General features: G+C 36.4%; 3 protein-coding genes across 5 annotated transcripts in view; 1 reads left to right on the top strand and 2 right to left on the bottom strand.

The window, feature by feature from the left end:
• Nucleotides 1–5780: 5780 nt before the first annotated feature.
• On the bottom strand, nt 5781–8448 carry LOC114354618 (mitochondrial fission process protein 1-like). The gene is made up of 4 exons (XM_028307103.1): nt 8056–8448; nt 7619–7746; nt 6738–6835; nt 5781–6437 (listed from the first exon to the last, which is right to left on the bottom strand). Exons 1-4 carry the CDS (start codon nt 8105–8107, stop codon nt 6257–6259), a joined length of 459 nt encoding a protein of 152 aa, XP_028162904.1. The 5' UTR covers nt 8108–8448; the 3' UTR covers nt 5781–6256.
• Nucleotides 7746–18643, top strand: part of Prestin (solute carrier family 26 member prestin) — a 65498-nt gene continuing 54600 nt past the window's right edge. Inside the window, exon 1 of one of the 2 annotated variants that reach the window (XM_028307097.1) lies at nt 7746–7795. In XM_028307097.1, the coding sequence (XP_028162898.1) occupies nt 7755–7795 (41 nt within the window). In that variant the 5' untranslated portion in view covers nt 7746–7754. Of the gene's footprint in view, nt 7796–16580; nt 16659–18643 lie in introns of those variants that run through there. The other variant, XM_028307096.1, reaches the window with a different exon arrangement.
• LOC114354617 (mitochondrial fission process protein 1-like) lies at nt 14371–17340 on the bottom strand. Of its 2 annotated transcripts, none has more exons than XM_028307100.1 (4): nt 16929–17340; nt 16482–16609; nt 15590–15711; nt 14371–15201 (listed from the first exon to the last, which is right to left on the bottom strand). In XM_028307100.1, exons 1-4 carry the CDS (start codon nt 16978–16980, stop codon nt 15021–15023), a joined length of 483 nt encoding a protein of 160 aa, XP_028162901.1. In that variant the 5' UTR covers nt 16981–17340; the 3' UTR covers nt 14371–15020. The 2 variants fall into 2 exon arrangements, with proteins under 2 accessions (XP_028162901.1, XP_028162903.1); XM_028307102.1 differs by having other exon boundaries at nt 14378–15201; nt 15590–15687.

The raw sequence follows: 18643 nt of genomic DNA, 5'->3' as shown, positions 1-18643 counted from the left end.
TTACTTAATGAACATATGTAACGGCCGTGTTGATAATTCCCAACTTTTAAGTAATGTCCGCCTACGAGTCCCCAACAAACAGAATCGAAAGCGCCCCTGCTTGCACCTGCCGTTGACTCGCACGAACTACCGTCGGAACTCGTTCTTCTGTAGGGTGGCAAAGAGGTTCAATGAGATAGTTAGCGCTCACCCGCATGTAGACCTATTTTGTACCAACCCTACTGCTGTAAGAAAACTGATTGCAGGTGATTTCACGCGTCAGACTCGTCGACCTGACATATAGTCAAATTTCTTCGAACTTCTTTCTATCCATTTTTTTTTCTCTTTTCTTCTACGTATAATTAAAATTTGTTAAATTTTATACCCCTTGGTTATATAGAGGTGAAAACTATAGGCTTTGACCAACTACACTGTATCTATGCAATTTATATATTTGTAAGCTGTTTGTTTTCTGAATAAAATAAAATAAAATAAAAATATAGTTACGGTCAAAGTTAGGTGGTGCAACTCAGCCTAAGTAAAGGTCGTTTTACATATCACAGAAGTCAATTTGTAACGGTAAATACGGTAATCAAAGTGTGATAACGCGTTTTTAAATATTTTGCCAAAAGTGTCACGTGAAAGATGGAAGTAACTTGAAGGTCGACAAAATGAACATTTTACATTTCCCCAATAATTATTAATCTTAATTTATCAAAGTCGTACAACAAAATCCCTTCCGAATTAAAATCAAGTTCAGTTAAAAACAAGTGTTAATAGTTAGGTAGGCACTACCACCTACACTTTTTCCTCAGGCCTACAACTAAAACAAATCGTTCCAGTTTATTTACTTTCAAATGTATGTTATTCATTCATTTTGAATGAATTTATCAATTCATAATCCAGTAAATCCGTATCATTCGAGTCGTGATTGCATGAACGAAGTGTTCATATACCTAACATAACAGATCTGCACCACAGTGAGTCTACCCACCTAATCATCCCCTACCCGCTATACCTACCTAACCTACCTAGTCACCCAAAAGCTCTATGACTAGAAAAGGTAACAGTTGAGGCAGAAAAGTAACAAACACGGAACGGAAACCGGAATCTAGTCAAGGTTGCGGGAAGCACCTGGATGCGGGTAGCGCAGGACCACTCGTGTAAATCGTTGGGGGAGGCCTTAGGTTTAAACGTAGGAACTTTTCATTTGACAAAGGGAAATAAAACAAGATAAAAAAAGCAAGCTAGCAGGAAGGCGCTAGACGCAGGCCGCTACCGAACGATCAACAAGGAAATCATCGGGGGAGGCCTATATTCAGCAGTGGACGTCCTAAGGCTGAAATGATGATGATGATGAAATAAAACAAACAGCACATAGCCACAGGGGCTAGCCAATGCCAATGGATTCTCGATGAATGAACACTAGCGGGATTAATTCTCACCTCTCGTTCCGCCACCCCCGCTATGATACAGCCAGAATGTAGAGCAATTATACCAAACCCGGGAAAGATAAGTAACTCCCGTGAGTGAGCTGTTAGCTACATACTGTTCTTGACGATCTTCTTCGCCTCGTATGCCACAGTGCGCCGCCAAGTTTGCTTGGGGCGACCACGTTTGCGTTAGGGGTTCCAATTCAGAGCCTGCTTGGGGATGTGATCGGGATCCCTTCGGAGAGTGTGGCCGATCAGTTCCACTTGCGGCGCTTGATCTGCTGGTCGATCGGAATTTCGTGGCAGCGTTCTAATAGCTTACGTTGGAGATTTTCTCGGGCCAGTATATTATGTCGAGAATTTGGAGAATGCAGCGGTTACTGTGCTACTGCTATTGTGATAAGACTCACCTTTCATCTCTAGAGGAGATCTAGACGAACCTACCGAACCTACTTGTCATATACTCTAAACCTTGACCGTAATTTTGAGCCAGGTTGTTTACCTGCTGCTAAAACAATTATTTCAAATTACGGATTTGTTGCAGCTTGTCATTAAGAGCCTTTCAATTTCATTGTGTTGTTCATTCATTCGGATTCACAACGCCAATTATTTTTAGAGTAATTAAACGCCATTGTAAATGAAGAGATAGGAATCTTTTTGATAAGTGATACACAGATTACGATAATCAAAAAAAATCATTAAAAGACCTAACTCATCTTTTGTTTCTAATATTTTGTAAGATTTTTATATTCTTTTGTAATTTTTTTATTTAATTATGTTTAAATCGAAATGATATTTTTATATACCTACTGGCAAAACATATTCATGACTAGGAAAATCTAAATGTAAAAAAATAAATTAAAATGAAAGCTTAATTTAGCTTAAACATAGGGAAATAAACTTAAAATAAAACTCTCTTTTTATTCATTATCATTATTTATTTTCGGGTAACATTATAAAGATTTAACAATAATAAATAAATAATTTATTTGAGGTCACTGAAATTATTACAAGTGTAACAAGGACAAGAACTCTTGCTGTCTCTGTCGTCTATAAATTTCATATTGGCGGGTAGTTTCATGGCACTATTTAAAAACTACGCTATTGCTCTAAAACTAAATAACATAACCAGAGGGAATAGACAATATAACATTAGTTACGAATCGATTTCGTAAAACAATCTATAATGGGAATGACATTAGCCTTCGCCAACTACGACAATCGCTCACACGTCAACTAGCGCAGCGTAGACAATATATTTTGTCTAAATAATTTTCTGGCTACGACTACTTTTTGACGCTAAAATTGTAGCTTCGCTCGCTCCAGGGCGAAGTACATTATCGACAGTGCTTATAGACAATGTCAGATTCGATTTCGATTTCGGTTCAGTCGCCATTTCATTCACCAAACAGTAGATTTGTGCTTGCGACTTTATCGAAGCGAAGTCAATAGCGAATGTCACATTGTCTAAAGGCGCTCATGTCTACTAGATAGGACAATACAAATTAAAATTTCAGTGGAATTATTAGATCACAGCCTCTAGACTCTAGAACCTTCTAATTTTCTAATCTAAGATTTCTAAGTTTAGTGTTCCTTTAAAATAATGCACCTATAAGACGATACTGATCTATAATTTATAATCCTGGAAGAGTACAATATTATATAAAATACAGACGACAGCACATCAAGCCAAACACCACCTTAATGTATTAGTGATAAGTGCGTTTTTGCAAAAAAAAATGCTGATGTGCTGACGGACTGTAGTACACATTAGACTGTGGTCTCCTATAAACGCCATAGGTCGCGTACGGCGTCACGCCTTAGGCTGTGTCACAATGCTGAATAAAAAATGCACTGGGCCCCGATTGCGCTAAAAAATTTCAACTGAAACGCGATTGAACGTCGAACGAAAGTCAGCTTTATGACAAATCCGTATCGTGGTATCGTTTTGACAGCTAGTTCAAACGAAGTTGAAACGTAAACGGAGCGCTACTGCGCCTTTACGTAAAAGGTGTCAGAAACCTCTTTTTTTTCAAACACAAGTCTAACGCTTCACGAACATTTTGTGTTTTGGTAAATTTATAATTTATAATCCTGGAAGAGTACAATATTATATAAAATACAGACGACAGCACATCAAGCCAAACACCACCTTAATGTATTAGTGATAAGTGCGTTTTTGCAAAAAAAAATGCTGATGTGCTGACGGACTGTAGTACACATTAGACTGTGGTCTCCTATAAACGCCATAGGTCGCGTACGGCGTCACGCCTTAGGCTGTGTCACAATGCTGAATAAAAAATGCACTGGGCCCCGATTGCGCTAAAAAATTTCAACTGAAACGCGATTGAACGTCGAACGAAAGTCAGCTTTATGACAAATCCGTATCGTGGTATCGTTTTGACAGCTAGTTCAAACGAAGTTGAAACGTAAACGGAGCGCTACTGCGCCTTTACGTAAAAGGTGTCAGAAACCTCTTTTTTTTCAAACACAAGTCTAACGCTTCACGAACATTTTGTGTTTTGGTAAATTTAGCTTCAAAAATATGGTGCTCGAAATTTTAATGGATACTATGGAAAGTGCATAAATCTGTTGTTTCGTCTTTGCAAGCGCGTGAACTTTGCCGTGATACCGAATTGCACATCAGCTAGAATGTAAATGGAGCGCAGTCGCGCGCGACTGGAGATGAAACGCATATGAACTGGAGGCGTTACAAATTAGCGCAATCGGGGCCCTCTTGTGGTCTCTTTCCGTCAGCGCATGGACGTTTATAGGAACGTTTGACGCAGACGTCATGCGCCGCGTATAGCGTTTAATAGAATACCATAGCTATAAAATAGCGGTGGCTTAAAGGCGGTCAAATATTTGTGTCCATAATACCTAAAATAATTTTATTACGCAGTATTTTTACTGTTTATCACTTAATGGTTAAATTAAGGACACTTCGCATTACCAATGTCCATCAACGGTGTGACTATTTTTTACCCCAAGCAACGATTAGTAAGTGTATCATAAAGTATATCGATTTTCTATTTCTAACTTTTTCTGGACCCAAAGTGGGGGAGCGCCCCCCAGGGGAGGCGCAAAGACCTTTAAAGGGGGGCGCGGGCCATCTGTGTACTTAAGTGTAAACAACGTGCGACCGCTGAGAGAATGCATTCCAGACTGCTCGATACGACCAATAAATAATCTTGACTGGAGGAAGGGGGCGCGGAATTTTTTGTATGGTCGAAAGGGGGCGTGTCTCAAATAAGTTTGGGAACCAATGAGCTAGACCAATGTTTTTCAACCTGTGGGTCGCGACCCCCTGGGGGGTCGCCAAGCCTCTGTAGGGGGGTCGCGAGAGGTCGTAAAAACTACCTCAGTAAAAGAATCAGTAAAGTTATAATGATAGATTTATCCGAAATCTAATTTATCCAAATGCATAAATGTTGTATGGATTGAAATATTCGGTCCCTGCAACATCTTTGTAACATCATTAAAAAAAGCGAGCGGTCGGGGGGTCGTGAAATATTTTTTCATACCAGGGGGGTCGCGTCATGAAAAAGGTTGAAAAACACTGAGCTAGACCATTCTGGCGTGGACACGGCATGGGTAGTTAATACTGGGACGTTTAAAAACGCTTTTTAAAACCCTTTTATTTACCGCGACATATAAAACACTTGTTTAGGCGTAGACGCCATTCTTGTGGCGGAGTTTTGGGCCGACGCTGTGTTGGTTTGTTGTCGACACGACAAGAAGGAGGCGTAGAATATAAAAAATAGTCACACCATTAATTAATACCGAATCCACTCTCTTATAACTGCAAAAGCCTATTAAGCTTTATAATCGGGTCTAACGCCGTAGCTGTATTATCGAATATATCTGTTCCTATCACTCCTTACAAAATCACACTAGAAGTGAGAGGGATAGCTATATTAGAGAATACAAAAACTGCGATGCAGTTTTCCCGCTGCTTATAATATTGCATATTACAATTAATTTTAATTTAAGCCTGGATACAATTTTGTGTAGATTTCCTTCAATTCCCGCCTAAAGTATTATAAAATTTCAAATTGCATATTTTCAAAATTTTAACTAATTTTCCTTATAATAAAAGCTCCTAATCCTCGTCCAATTGCATTTTTACAGTACCTGCATGTGCGTTATAACTTATTAATTTAATTGAACTAACTTTTACTACATAACGTAAATAATAATAACTAGGAATGACTAAGTTTCTATGAGTATAGCAATAATGGAACCGATGGGAACCAGTTACAATGATTTTAGACAGAGATTCTTATAGATTCTGTTTTATATTGCAAAGTAACACCATATAAAATTAAATTAACATAATAATTAACAATTTAGATAAAATAGGTTTTAAATGGCAAAAAATCCAACTCGTAATAAGCAACAAGATTCGATATTTTGAGACTCTATCATAATTTGAAGAAGATTCATCAGATTCAGTAATTTTAAGGAGGTAGTGAGTGTTCGATCTTGGTTACAAAATTTTTAAAGTTTTAAACAAATCAAAATAATAGTAATTTTACAAATAACTTGATATAAATAGGTAATACAAGAGCACCAAGTCCTTTTAGGCTCAAATATCTAGATTTTTAAAATAAATAGTGCCTTTAAGACATTTTAGAACCTTGAAATAGGTAGGTACTTGAAGAAATTTTGCATATACCTTACAAAAATTTTGCAGCAAAATTACAAAACTGTGAATTTGCTAGTGACAATTCAGTAGGCGTTCAATAATTTCATTAATTCCTGAAACATTTTGCTCTAAAAAAAGTTGTAGGCGTTCAAAATTTACTCACTCCAACGACATAGGTCTCACGTCAAATGCCCCCTCAATCGTCAGTAGGGACCCAGCGCCTATAAGTCAGGTTCATCAGGAAAGTGACTCCAATATCTATGGGCACCACTATGAAGGGAATGGACGCGAGGCCGATGCCAACTGTCATCCAGGTACGGACTGCTCCAGGAATTTTCGGGTACTTTGATAGGGCTCGGCCTGAGTATGCGCATATTCTGGAAAAACCGAAAGAATACGGTTAAATTATGATAAACTGGCCACGAAGAAACCCCGGTTGAAATAAAATGCACTAAAGGGAAGGAGAAACGTGATTAAACATGAGGACAGGACCTGAACATATACACTACACACACAGGCGTATGCCTGACCCATAAGTCGACTGGTAGAAAATGCTTTAAGCATTAAGTCCATTTTTTGTATATTTTTTATGCAACATATAGGTAAGTAATAAATTTAAAAATATAATATACTGACAGACTGACCAAAGAACCTCTTTTCAAGTAAATAACAAATACCTGTTAATTGTAATCCCTGGTATCACAATGGACGCTAGCGTCTGCCAAATAAGAGCGTCTCCGGTGGCTATCATGACATTTCTGGGACGGCCATCTTTCTGTAATAATCCACCGAATCCGCTCTAAAATAACACCAGTAAGCGTCAGGATTGAGGAGAGGAAGGAAAGGAATGAAGGATAGGGATAAAAAAGGACAAATCGTACTAGGATATAAACATGATATGGCTTTAAGAGTATTTGTTTGCATTAATTAAATTAGTCCATGAAAAAGGAAAGCTTTTAAGATTTTATTAACATTAAGAGTAGACGCACACCGTTGCTTTTTAGTTGGCCGATAGTTGTGCCCGATTTCAAATTGTATGAAGAATCGGCGTAGTGTGCGCACTCCCATACATGCCCATAGTGATCAACAGCCCAACTAAACTATCGGCCGACGAAAAATCAACGGTGTGCGCCTACTCTAAAACTTTCAAACAAATAATCAGAAAGTTGGACCAAAAGGTGGACTGATGACATTATAAAGGTAGTGGGAAGGCGCTGGATGTAGGCCTCTATCAACCGATCAATATGGAAATCATTGGGGAGGCCTATGTTCAGCGTAGGACGTTTTACGTCTGAAATGATGATGATGATGAATCATCAGAAAGTGTTATTCATGAATCAATTTTAATTCTTCAATCAATTCTACTTTCTAGTAGGTTTAATATTGGGACGAGTAAAAGTGCTTTTTTATGAGCCTATTTGCAAAAATAAACGAGTTTTATAAGTTTAAGAGTTTTAATCAATTTTACTTTACTTCTGCTACTCAGAGCGAGTAAGAGAGATAATGAGGATCTTTTCTTATTGAAATAAAAATAATTTATTTAATGAAGCATACTGACCATTAACATCCGAACTCCTTTGTCCGCAGTATCGGCCAGGACGTACGCAAATGCCAGGCCGTAGCTCGCCCGAACTAGCTTGACCGGAGCTATCGCTCGGAACGACTCGCCCACCTCGTTGGAGTACCCTGGAGGGATGAATCTGTTCAGCGATCATTACATCACTAGAGACGAGGGGTGAGTTAATGTGAATAGACAGCTAAAAAACTATGGAAAATAAGACATGTCTTTAACTGCCAAGAAAAACTAGACAATATTGTTTGGGCCCACTGACCACCACAGCGTTTTTTATTTGAATAAATGTCTTAGTTACTACAATAAACCGTACTGTTTATTACTTTTTATGGAACATAACCTATTGGTGTCACTTTTATTATTACATAATACAAAATTTTGATGAGAATGTTATTTGAAACTTAAATTAAGTTAACACTCACCCAAATACCGAGCCCAGGTGTCTCTCATAACATCTTTTGAATCGTCAGACATGATTACAACCTAACCTGAACTATAATGTTAACACAGAAATTTTCTAATTGAATCTTCAGGAATGGATAAGAGAATTTTCTAGCATCTTATGGAAGAAATAAATAATGTTTTGGACTCCAAAACAAGTCCAAAACTAGAAAATAAAACGTAAAAATAAAATCCGTTTCATGATTAGATAACTAACCATGCCACTCGGCCTACAAATGAATTTTTGGGCGTATCACAAAAACGCTTTTTCAAATAATTTTATAATAACTCTAATAATGCTTAGCAACATGATAAAATGGGAATTTCGTATTTTATTTTTCAAATTGGACTTTGCAAAAATCTCAATGACAGATTTTGACAATGACACACGCAAAACAATAACATTTTTGACAGTTGACATATGTTATTAGTGATGTGCCAATTGGAGTACGGCTGTGGAGTACGGTCAGTGATTTCTTTTCGATATAATGAAATCTCTTCCATTTGCTAGTTCTCTTTTCGGATTTTTGTAATTTATCATCAGAATGTTTATCAAATATTGGTTAGTACAATTTATGAAACTGTTTTAACTCTTTATTTGGGGTAAATGAACCTACTAGCAGATAATAAATAAATAATCAACGCCAACGTTTAAAACAAGTAGTTAGTTACAGGAATGAAATATTGCGTGCCGCTATAAACTAGGCGCTTATGCTGTAATGTAAGGCTGGTTCTAACAAAAGAACCGTCTAAAAGGAAATACACTTTCGTAATTTTGCAAACTTTAGGAAAAGTAAAAGCTGTTGAAATAAATTAAAATGCTAATTTAAATCTTACATCAATCTAAATAACTAACTGAACAGTACAAAACGAATGTGATGTATGATCCTGTAAATAATAATGATAGTCATCATCTTAATACATACCTAACTAATTTACGTGGTTAGTACTAATTTGCTATCTTCATTATTGGTTAGTTAGTTTCGTAACCAGGCGCTAAAACGTGAAGAGCACGCGCGTCCTTGTGGGATTGCGATATTGATATTCACGCGACAACCGCCGCATGATTTACTTATCTTAGAAATTATCAATCATCGTAACAAAAGTGCGTTGCCGCTGTTAACATTATATATTCTATAGCAATAAAAACATCTAAGCAGATAAAGTACCGATAACTTTCAGGATAAATCAAAATGAATTAGAGCTTTAGAAAAAATTGTCCGGCTTTTTCAACAATTTGCTTAATTATCTTGTTAAGTAGGTCGTTTACGTACACATAATTAAGAAGTAGGTACTACTTATAATACTATGGAAGCTTAATAAATACGTAATGGTGAAATATTAAATTGTGTAGCTCCAAGAAAATAATACAATAGGTCTCCCCTTTATTTACCAATTTAAAAATATTATCCACAATAGTATGAGAAGGCGAACTTAATGGCATATGGCATTATCTACCAGTCATCCTTTGAGTAATATCAAAAAATACTGCACTATTGTATCATATTTCCCTAATAATAATAATTGTTTGTTTCCCTAATATAAATAAATAAATAAATAAATAAATAAATATTTAGCTTTATTAATTCACTTTTTACATACATAAATCACAACTCCTACTTATTGTGAAAAATTGGCACTCTCAAACAAAACATAACATTTTGCAACAACCGTGAGTACTAGTGAGTAACCAGCTTTACTAGAAACTGACGTATTGGCATTTTCTATCAATACCGCTCATATCGCTTTCAAGATAAAGTTGAATTTGCCGCAGCTCTGTCACTTGTCAACTCTGTCCCATCGTCTTGGTAACATAGAATGATCAGCTGTTCATTCATACTCCGTCAAGGTGGTCGTGTGTTAGGTTATTTCAATATTATTAAATTGCAATTCGATTGCAATGTCGAGGACAAACAGTCAGTGAATATTGTGATCATTTAGAATCAAGTTCACAGTGAAAGTGCCGAAACCAATGAAGATAACAGTGCGTACATTGTTGTTATTATTTTGTTGCGAACTCTGTTCATAATCCAAAGCCTGTATGATATACCAAAGTTATTCNCAATTTCGCTCCATAGTGCGGTTGTCGTTATAGCACAGAATAATAAGTAGGTACTACGTTATAGTTACGGTCAAAGTTAGGTGGTGCAACTCAGCCTAAGTAAAGGTCGTTTTACATATCACAGAAGTCAATTTGTAACGGTAAATACGGTAATCAAAGTGTGATAACGCGTTTTTAAATATTTTGTCAAAAGTGTCACGTGAAAGATGGAAGTAACTTGAAGGTCGACAAAATGAACATTTTACATTTCCCCAATAATTAATCTTAATTTATCAAAGTCGTACAACAAAATGCCTTCAGAGTTAAAATCAGGTTTCGGTTATTTAAAACACGTAGTTAGGTAGGTTAGGTAGGCTTCACTAATTCCTTAGGCCTATGAGCTAACAAAACATAATAAATCTGTCTCATTAATTTTGAATTTATTTATCATATCATAATACAGTAAAATCCGTATCATTCGAGTCGTGATTGCATGAACGAAGTGTTCATACATCTAACATAACAGAGCTGCACCGCAGTGAGTCTACCCACCTAATCATCCCCTACCCGCTATACCTACCTACCTAACCTACCTAGTCACCCAAAAGCTCTATGACTAGAAAAGGTAACAGTTGAGGCAGAAAAGTTACAAACACGGACCGGAAACCGGAATCTAGTGAAGGGAAGCACCTGGATGCAGGTAGCGCAGGACCACTCGTGTAAATCGTTGTGGGAGGCCTTAGGTTTAAACGTAGGAACTTTTAATTTGACAAAGGGAAATAAAACAAGATAACAAAGCTAGCAGGCCGCTACCGAACGATCAAAAAGGAAATCATCGGGGGAGGCCTATATTCAGCAGTGGACGTCCTATGGCTGAAATTATGATGATGATGAAATAAAACAAACAGCACATAGCCACAGGGGCTAGCCAATGCCAAGGCAGGGTTCTCAATGAATGAACACTTGCGCAATTATTTCCCACCTCTCGTTCCGCCACCCCCACTATGATACAGCCAGAATGTAGAGCAATTATACCAAACCCGGGAAAGATAAGTAAATCCCGTGAGTGAGCTGTTAGCTACATACTGTTCTTGATGATCTTCTTCGCCTCGTATGCCACAGTGCGCCGCCAAGTTTGCTTGGGGCGACCACGTTTGCGTTTTCCTTGGGGGTTCCAAACCAGAGCCTGCTTGGTGATGTGATCGGGATCCCTTCGGAGAGTGTGGCCAATCCAGTTCCACTTGGGGCGCTTGATCTGCTGGTCGATCGGAATTTCGTGGCAGCGTTCCAATGGATATTTTCTCGGGCCAGTATATGAAGAGAATTCGGCGAAGGCAGCGGTTACTGTGCTACTGCTATTGTGATAAGACTCACCTTTCATCTCTAGAGGAGATCTAGACGAACCTACTGAACCTACCTGTCATATACTCTAAACCTTGACCGTAATTTTGAGCCAGGTTGTTTACCTGCTGCTAAAACAATTATTTCAAATTACGGATTTGTTGCAGCTTGTTAGAGCCTTTCAATTTCATTGTGTTGTTCATTCATTCGGATTCACAACGCCAATTATTTTTAGAGTAATTAAACGCCATTGTAAATGTAGAGATAGGAATCTTTTTTGATAAGTGATTCACAGATTACGATAATAAATAAAATATCATTAAAGGACCTAACTCATCTTTTGTTTCGAATATTTTGTAAGAATTTTTATATTCTTTTGTATTTATTTTATTTAATTATGTTTAAATTGAAAATATATTTTTAGATACCTACTGGCAAAACATAAGATTAGGTAAATGAAAATGTAAAAAAAAAACTAAATGAAAGCTTAATTTAACTTAGACATAGGGAAACAAACTTAAAATAAAACTCTCCTTTTATTTATTATCATTATTTATTTTCGGGTAACATTATAAAGATTTAACAATAATAAATAAATAATTTATTTGAGGTCACTGAAATTGAAAAAACAAGGACAAGAACTCTTGCTGTCTCTGTCGTTTATAAATTTCATATTGGCGGGTAGTTTCATGGCACTTTAAAAACTACACTATTTCTATAATACTAAAAAACATAACCAGAGGGAATAGACAATATAACATTAGTTAACGAATCGATTTCGTAAAACAATCTATAATGGGAATGACATTAGCCTTCGCCACTTGCGACAATCGCTCACACGTCATCAAGCGCAGCGTAGAGTGTAGACAATACATTTTGTCTAAATAATTTTCTGGCTACGACTACTTTTTGACGCTAAAATTGTAGCTTCGCTCGCTCCAGGGCGAAGTACATTATCGACAGTGCTTATAGACAATGTCAGATTCGATTTCGATTTCGGTTCAGTCGCCATTTCATTCACCAAACAGTAGATTTGTGCATGCGACTTTATCGAAGCGAAGTCTATAGCGAATGTCACATTATCTAAAAGCGCTCATGTCTACTAGAGGACAATACAAATTCAAATTTCAGTGGAATTATTAGATCACAGCCTCTAGACTCTAGATAAAGCTTCTAATTTTCTAATCTAATATTTCTAAGTTTAGTGTTCCTTTAAAATAATGCACCTATAAGACGAGATTGACCTATAATATCTATAATTTATAATCCAGGAAGAGTATAACATTCTATAAAATACAGACGACAGCCCATCACGCTAAAAAAGCACCTTAACATAATTGTCATAGGTGCGATTTTGCAACAAAACTGTAGACTGATGTGCTGACGACTATACACATCGAAGGGTTTGCCACAATGGATGCGGTCTGCGGTCAGGTCAAAATGAACGCAGCCCGCATTATGTATGAACAAACATCGGTCAGTAGGCTTAAGATGCGCCATTTTATCGATTTATCGATTTTGCCCATACATTTTGACGTCAATAAAAGTTATCACGGCGCGTATCTTAGGCCTACAGTAGACCTAGGATGCGCGCCGCGATAAGCGTTTATCACGCCATTTTATCGATTTTGCCGATACATTTTGACGTCGATAAGAGTATATCACAGCGCGCATCCTAGCAAGTCTAGTCTGGGCTCGACAATTTGTCAGCGCGACAGCGGTACGGTTTTCGTTCTTTGATCGTGCGCACACAGTCAGATCGCATCAATACAAAATGTGTAGAGACAATGTTGTTGATACATGATGCGGGATGTTCACTTTGTCGTGACCGCAGACCGCTGACCGCATGCAGTGGCAAATCCTTTACACTAGCGGTTGCATGAAGGCGGTCAAATATTTGTGTCCATAAATTACCTAAAATAATTTTATTACCCAGTATTTTTACTGTTTATCACTTAATGGTTAAATTAAGGACACTTCGCATTACCAATGTCCATCAACGGTGTGACTATTTTTTACCCCAAGCAGCGATTAGTAAGTGTATCATAAAGTATATCGATTTTCTATTTCTAACTTTTTCTGGACCCAAAGTGGGGGAGCGCCCCCCAGGGGAGACGCAAAGACCTTTAAAGGAGGACGCGGGCCATCTGTGTACTTAAGTATAAAAAACCTGCGACCGCTGAGAGAATGCATTCCAGACTGCTCGATACGACCAATAAATAATCTTGACTGGAGGAGGGGGGGCACGGAATTTTTTGTATGGTCGAAAGGGGGCGCGTCTCAAATAAGTTTGGGAACCAATGAGCTAGACCATTCTGGCGTGGACACGGCATGGGTAATACTTTAAAAACGCTTTTTAAAACCCTTTTATTTACCGCGACATATAAAACACTTGTTTAGGCGTAGACGCCATTCTTGTGGCGGAGTTTTGGGCCGACGCTGTGTTGGTTTGTTGTCGACACGACAAGAAGAAGGCGTAGAATATAAAAAATAGTCACACCATTAATTAATACCGAATCCACTCACTTATAACTGCAAAAGCCTATTAAGCTTTATAATCGGGTCTAACGCCGTAGCTGTATTATCGAATCTATCTGTTTCTGTCACTCCTTGCAAAATCACACTAGAAGTGAGAGGGATAGCTATATCAGAGAATACAGAAACTGCGATGCAGTTTTCCCGCTGCTTATAATATTGCATATTATAATTAATTTTAATTTAAGCCTGGATACAATTTTGTGTAGATTTCCTTCAATTCCCGCCTAAAGTATTATAAATTTGCAAATTGCATACTTTCAAAATTTTAACTAATTTTCCTTGTAAATAAAAGCTCCTAAATCCATCCATTTGCATTTTTACATTACCTGCATGTGCGTTATAACTATTAATTTAATTGAACTAATATAACTTATCTAAAAAAAGGAATGACTAAGTTTCTATGAGTATTTAACAAAACATGACAACCAGTTACAAAGATTTTGGACAGAGATTCTTATAGATTCTGTTGTTTATTGTAAAGTATCACTATTAAATAATAACATACTACTACTTAAAAATTTAGACAAAATAGGTTTTACAATGGCAAAAAAATCCAACTCGAAATAAGCAACAAGATTCGATTTTTTGAGATTTCATCATAATTTGTAGAAGTAATAATCAGATTCAGCAATTTTAAGAAGGTAGTCAGGGTTCGATCTTGCTTACAAAAGTAAATAAATATGTTTAAGGTTTGTTTAAACAATTCAAAATTATAGTAATTTTATAAATACTTTGATATAAATAGGTAATTCAAGAGCACCAAGTTCTTTTAGGCTCAAATATCTAGAAAAAATATAATAAACAGTAACTTTAAGACATTTTAGAACCTTTAAATAGGTACTTGAGGATTTTGCATATACCTTACAAAAATTTTGCTGCAAAATTACAAAACTGTTAATTTGCTAGTGACAATTTAGCAGACGTTGAACAATTTCACTCATTCCTGAAACATTTTGCTCTAAAAAAAGTTGTAGGCGTTCAAAATTTACTCACTCCAATGACATAGGTCTCACGTCAAATGCCCCCTCAATCGTCAGTAGGGACCCAGCGCCTATAAGTCAGGTTCATCAGAAAAGTGACTCCAATATCTATGGGCACCACTATGAAGGGAATGGACGCGAGGCCGATGCCAACTGTCATCCAGGTACGGACTGCTCCAGGAATTTTTGGGTACTTTGATAGGGCACGGCCTGAGTATGCGCATATTCTGGAAAAACCGAAAAAAATACGGTTAATTTACGAAGAAGTCCTGGTGCAAACAACACGCGTGCCAGGCAAACAGAAATGTGAATAATGAATGATGAACAGGACAATTTTGAATAAAATATAAAGAAATTTTAAAATACTTAATGAAAATGAAAAGTATTTATTAAGTTTTGATCAATATTTTGGACTTAAAAACGTCAAAATAATATTACAAAATTATCCCATAGGGGCTCTATAAATGTCTTCTTATCATTTGGGCCCATCTTATACATACAGACTAAACACAGAACTTAAAATAAAGGAAGTTCTCAATTGGACCAGTAAGCATATCACAGTTTTACCCTACTGCGCCAGAAGGAGGGTTATTTAAGTAAAAAAATAACACATACCTGTTAATCGTAATCCCTGGTATCACAATGGACGCTAGCGTCTGCCAAATGAGAGCGTCTCCGGTGGCTATCATGACATTTCTGGGGCGGCCATCTTTCTGTAATAATCCACCGAATCCGCTCTAAAATAACACCAGTAAGCGTCAGAGGAGAGGAAGGAAAGGAAGGAAGGACAAGGATAAAAAAGGATATAAATCATACAAGGATATAAACATGATTAAGCTTTAAGAGTATTTGTTTGCATTAATTAAATTAGTCCATGAAAAAGGAAAGCTTTTAAGGTTTTATTAACATTAAGAGTAGGCGCACACCATTGCTTTTTAGTTGGCCGATAGTTGTGCCCGATTTCAAATTGTATGAAGAAACGGCCAAATTGAATCGGCGTAGTGTGCGCACTCCCATACATGCCCATACTGATCAACAGCCCGACTAAACAATCGGCCGACGAAAAATCAACGGTGTGTGCCTATTCTAAAACTTTCAAACAAATAATCAGAAAGATGGACCAAAAGGTGGACTGATGACATCATGAAGTTAGCAAAAAGGCGCTGGATACAGGACCGTACTAACCGATCAATATGGAAATCATTGGGGAGGCCTATGTCCAGCGTAGGACGTTTTACGTCTGAAATGATGATGATGATGAATCATCAGAAAGTGTTATTCATGAATCAATTTTACTTCTTCAATCAATTCTACTTTCTAGTAGGTTTAATATTGGGACGAGTAAAAGTGCTTTTTATAAGCCTATTTGCAAAAATAAATGAGTTTAAGACTTTTATGAGTTTTAATCAATTTTACTTTTCTTCTGCTTACTCAGAGCGAGTAAGAGAGATGATGAGGATCTTTTCTTATTGAAATACAAATAATTTATTTAATTAAGCATACTGACCATTAACATCCGAACTCCTTTGTCCGCAGTATCGGCCAGGACGTACGCAAATGCCAGACCGTAGCTCGCGCGAACAAGCTTGACCGGAGCTATCGCTCGGAACGACTCGCCCACCTCGTTGGAGTACCCTGGAGGGATGAATCTGTTCAGCGATCATTACATCACTAGAGATGAGGGGTGAGTTAATGTGAATTATGTAAACAGCTAAAAACTATGGAAAATAAGACATGTCTTTAACTTCCAAGAAAAACTAGAGATATTATTTGGGTCCACTGACCACCGAAGCGTTTTTTATTTTAATAAATGTCTTAGTCACTACAATAAACCATACTAAATGTATTTGTATACTTTTTATGGAACATAACCTATTGGTGTCACTTTTATTATTACATAATACAAAATGTTGATGAGAATGTTATTTGAAACTTTAATTACGTTAACACTCACCCAAATACCGAGCCCAGGTGTCTCTCATAACATCTTTTGAATCGTCAGACATGATTACAACCTAACCTGAACTATAATGTTAACACAGAAATTTTCTAGTTGAATCTTCAGGAATGTATATGAGAATTTTCTAGCATCTTTTGGAAGAAATAAATAATGTTTTGGACTCCAAAACAAGTCCAAAACTAGAAAATAAAACGTAAAAATAAAATCCGTTTCATGATTAGATAACTAACCATGCCACTCGGCCTACAAATGAATTTTTGGGCGTATCACAAAAACGCTTTTTCAAATAATTTTATAATAACTCTAATAATGCTTAGCAACATGATAAAATGTGAATTTCGTATTTTATTTTTCAATTTGAACTTTGCAAAAATCTCAATGACAGATTTTGACAGTGACACACGCAAAACAATAACATTTTTGACAGTTGACATTTGATTTTAGTGATGTGCTAATTGGAGTACGGTCATGTGGTTTCTTTATCGATATAATGAAATCTCTTGCATTTGCTAGTTCTCTATTCGGATTGCTTAGTACAATTTATGAGACTGTTTTAATTTTTAATTCTTTATTTGAAGTTAATGAACCATGAAGGTAAAGATAAAATTCATGGAATGAACCTACCAGGCAGATAATAAATAAGTAATCAACGCCAACGTATAAAACAAGTAGTTAGTTACAGGAATGAAATATTGCGTGCCGCTATAAACTAGGCGCTTATGCTGTAACGTAAGGCTGGTTCAAACAAAAGAACCGTCTAAAAGGAAATACACATTCGTAATTTTTCAAACTTTTGGAAAAGTAAAAAAACTTGAAATAAATTAAAATGCTAAGTAAAATCTTACAACAATCTAAATAACTAACTGAACAGTACAAAACGAATGTGTTGTATGATCCTGTAAATAATAATGATAGTCATCATCTTTCTAATACATAACTAATTTACTTGGTTAGTACTATAATTTGCTATCTCCATTATTGGTTATTTAGTTTCGTAACCAGGCGCTAAAACGTGAAGAGCACGCGCATCCTTGTGGGATTCCGATATTGATATTCACGCGACAACCGCCGCATGATTTACTTATCTTAGAAATTATCAATCATCGTAACAAAAGTGCGTTGCCGCTGTTAGCAATCTATATTCTATCTATAGCAATAAAACATCTAAGCTGATTAAGGACCGCTTACTTTAAGGATAAATCAAAATTAATTAGAGCTTTAGACAAAATTGTCCGTCTTTTCAACAATCAGGTAATTCACACATAATTAAGAAGTTAGTAAGTATAACATTGGAAGCTTAATAAATAAATCTGAAATTTTAGTTAAGCAATACAAAAAGTCAATTCTCCCTTTTATTTATTTAAAAGCCTTACAAACAATTAAGGGAGTGCAAAAGGCGAACTTAATGTTATTATAGCATTCTCTACCAGTCAACCTTTGAGCCAAGCAGAAAATTAAAATAACTCGCAAATAATTTATTGGTTAATTTAGATAGAATATTATATTGTATATTAAAATGTGGAAAATTATATTAATTTTTGTAATACCAAAAAATACCATACTGTTGTATCATGTTTAGCTTTATTTAATTCACTTTTTAGAATAGAATAGAATAGAATAACGTTTATTTTGCTGCCACATGAATACACATACATACATAAAACAAACGGTCAACATTACATACATAACTCACATCTTCTACTTCATTG

Source organism: Ostrinia furnacalis, unplaced genomic scaffold (genome assembly GCF_004193835.3).
Source record: "Ostrinia furnacalis isolate ACB-3 unplaced genomic scaffold, ASM419383v2 OfSCF2094, whole genome shotgun sequence".
NCBI classification, from domain to species: domain Eukaryota; kingdom Metazoa; phylum Arthropoda; class Insecta; order Lepidoptera; family Crambidae; genus Ostrinia; species Ostrinia furnacalis.
This window is presented reverse-complemented; position numbering and strand designations above follow the sequence as displayed.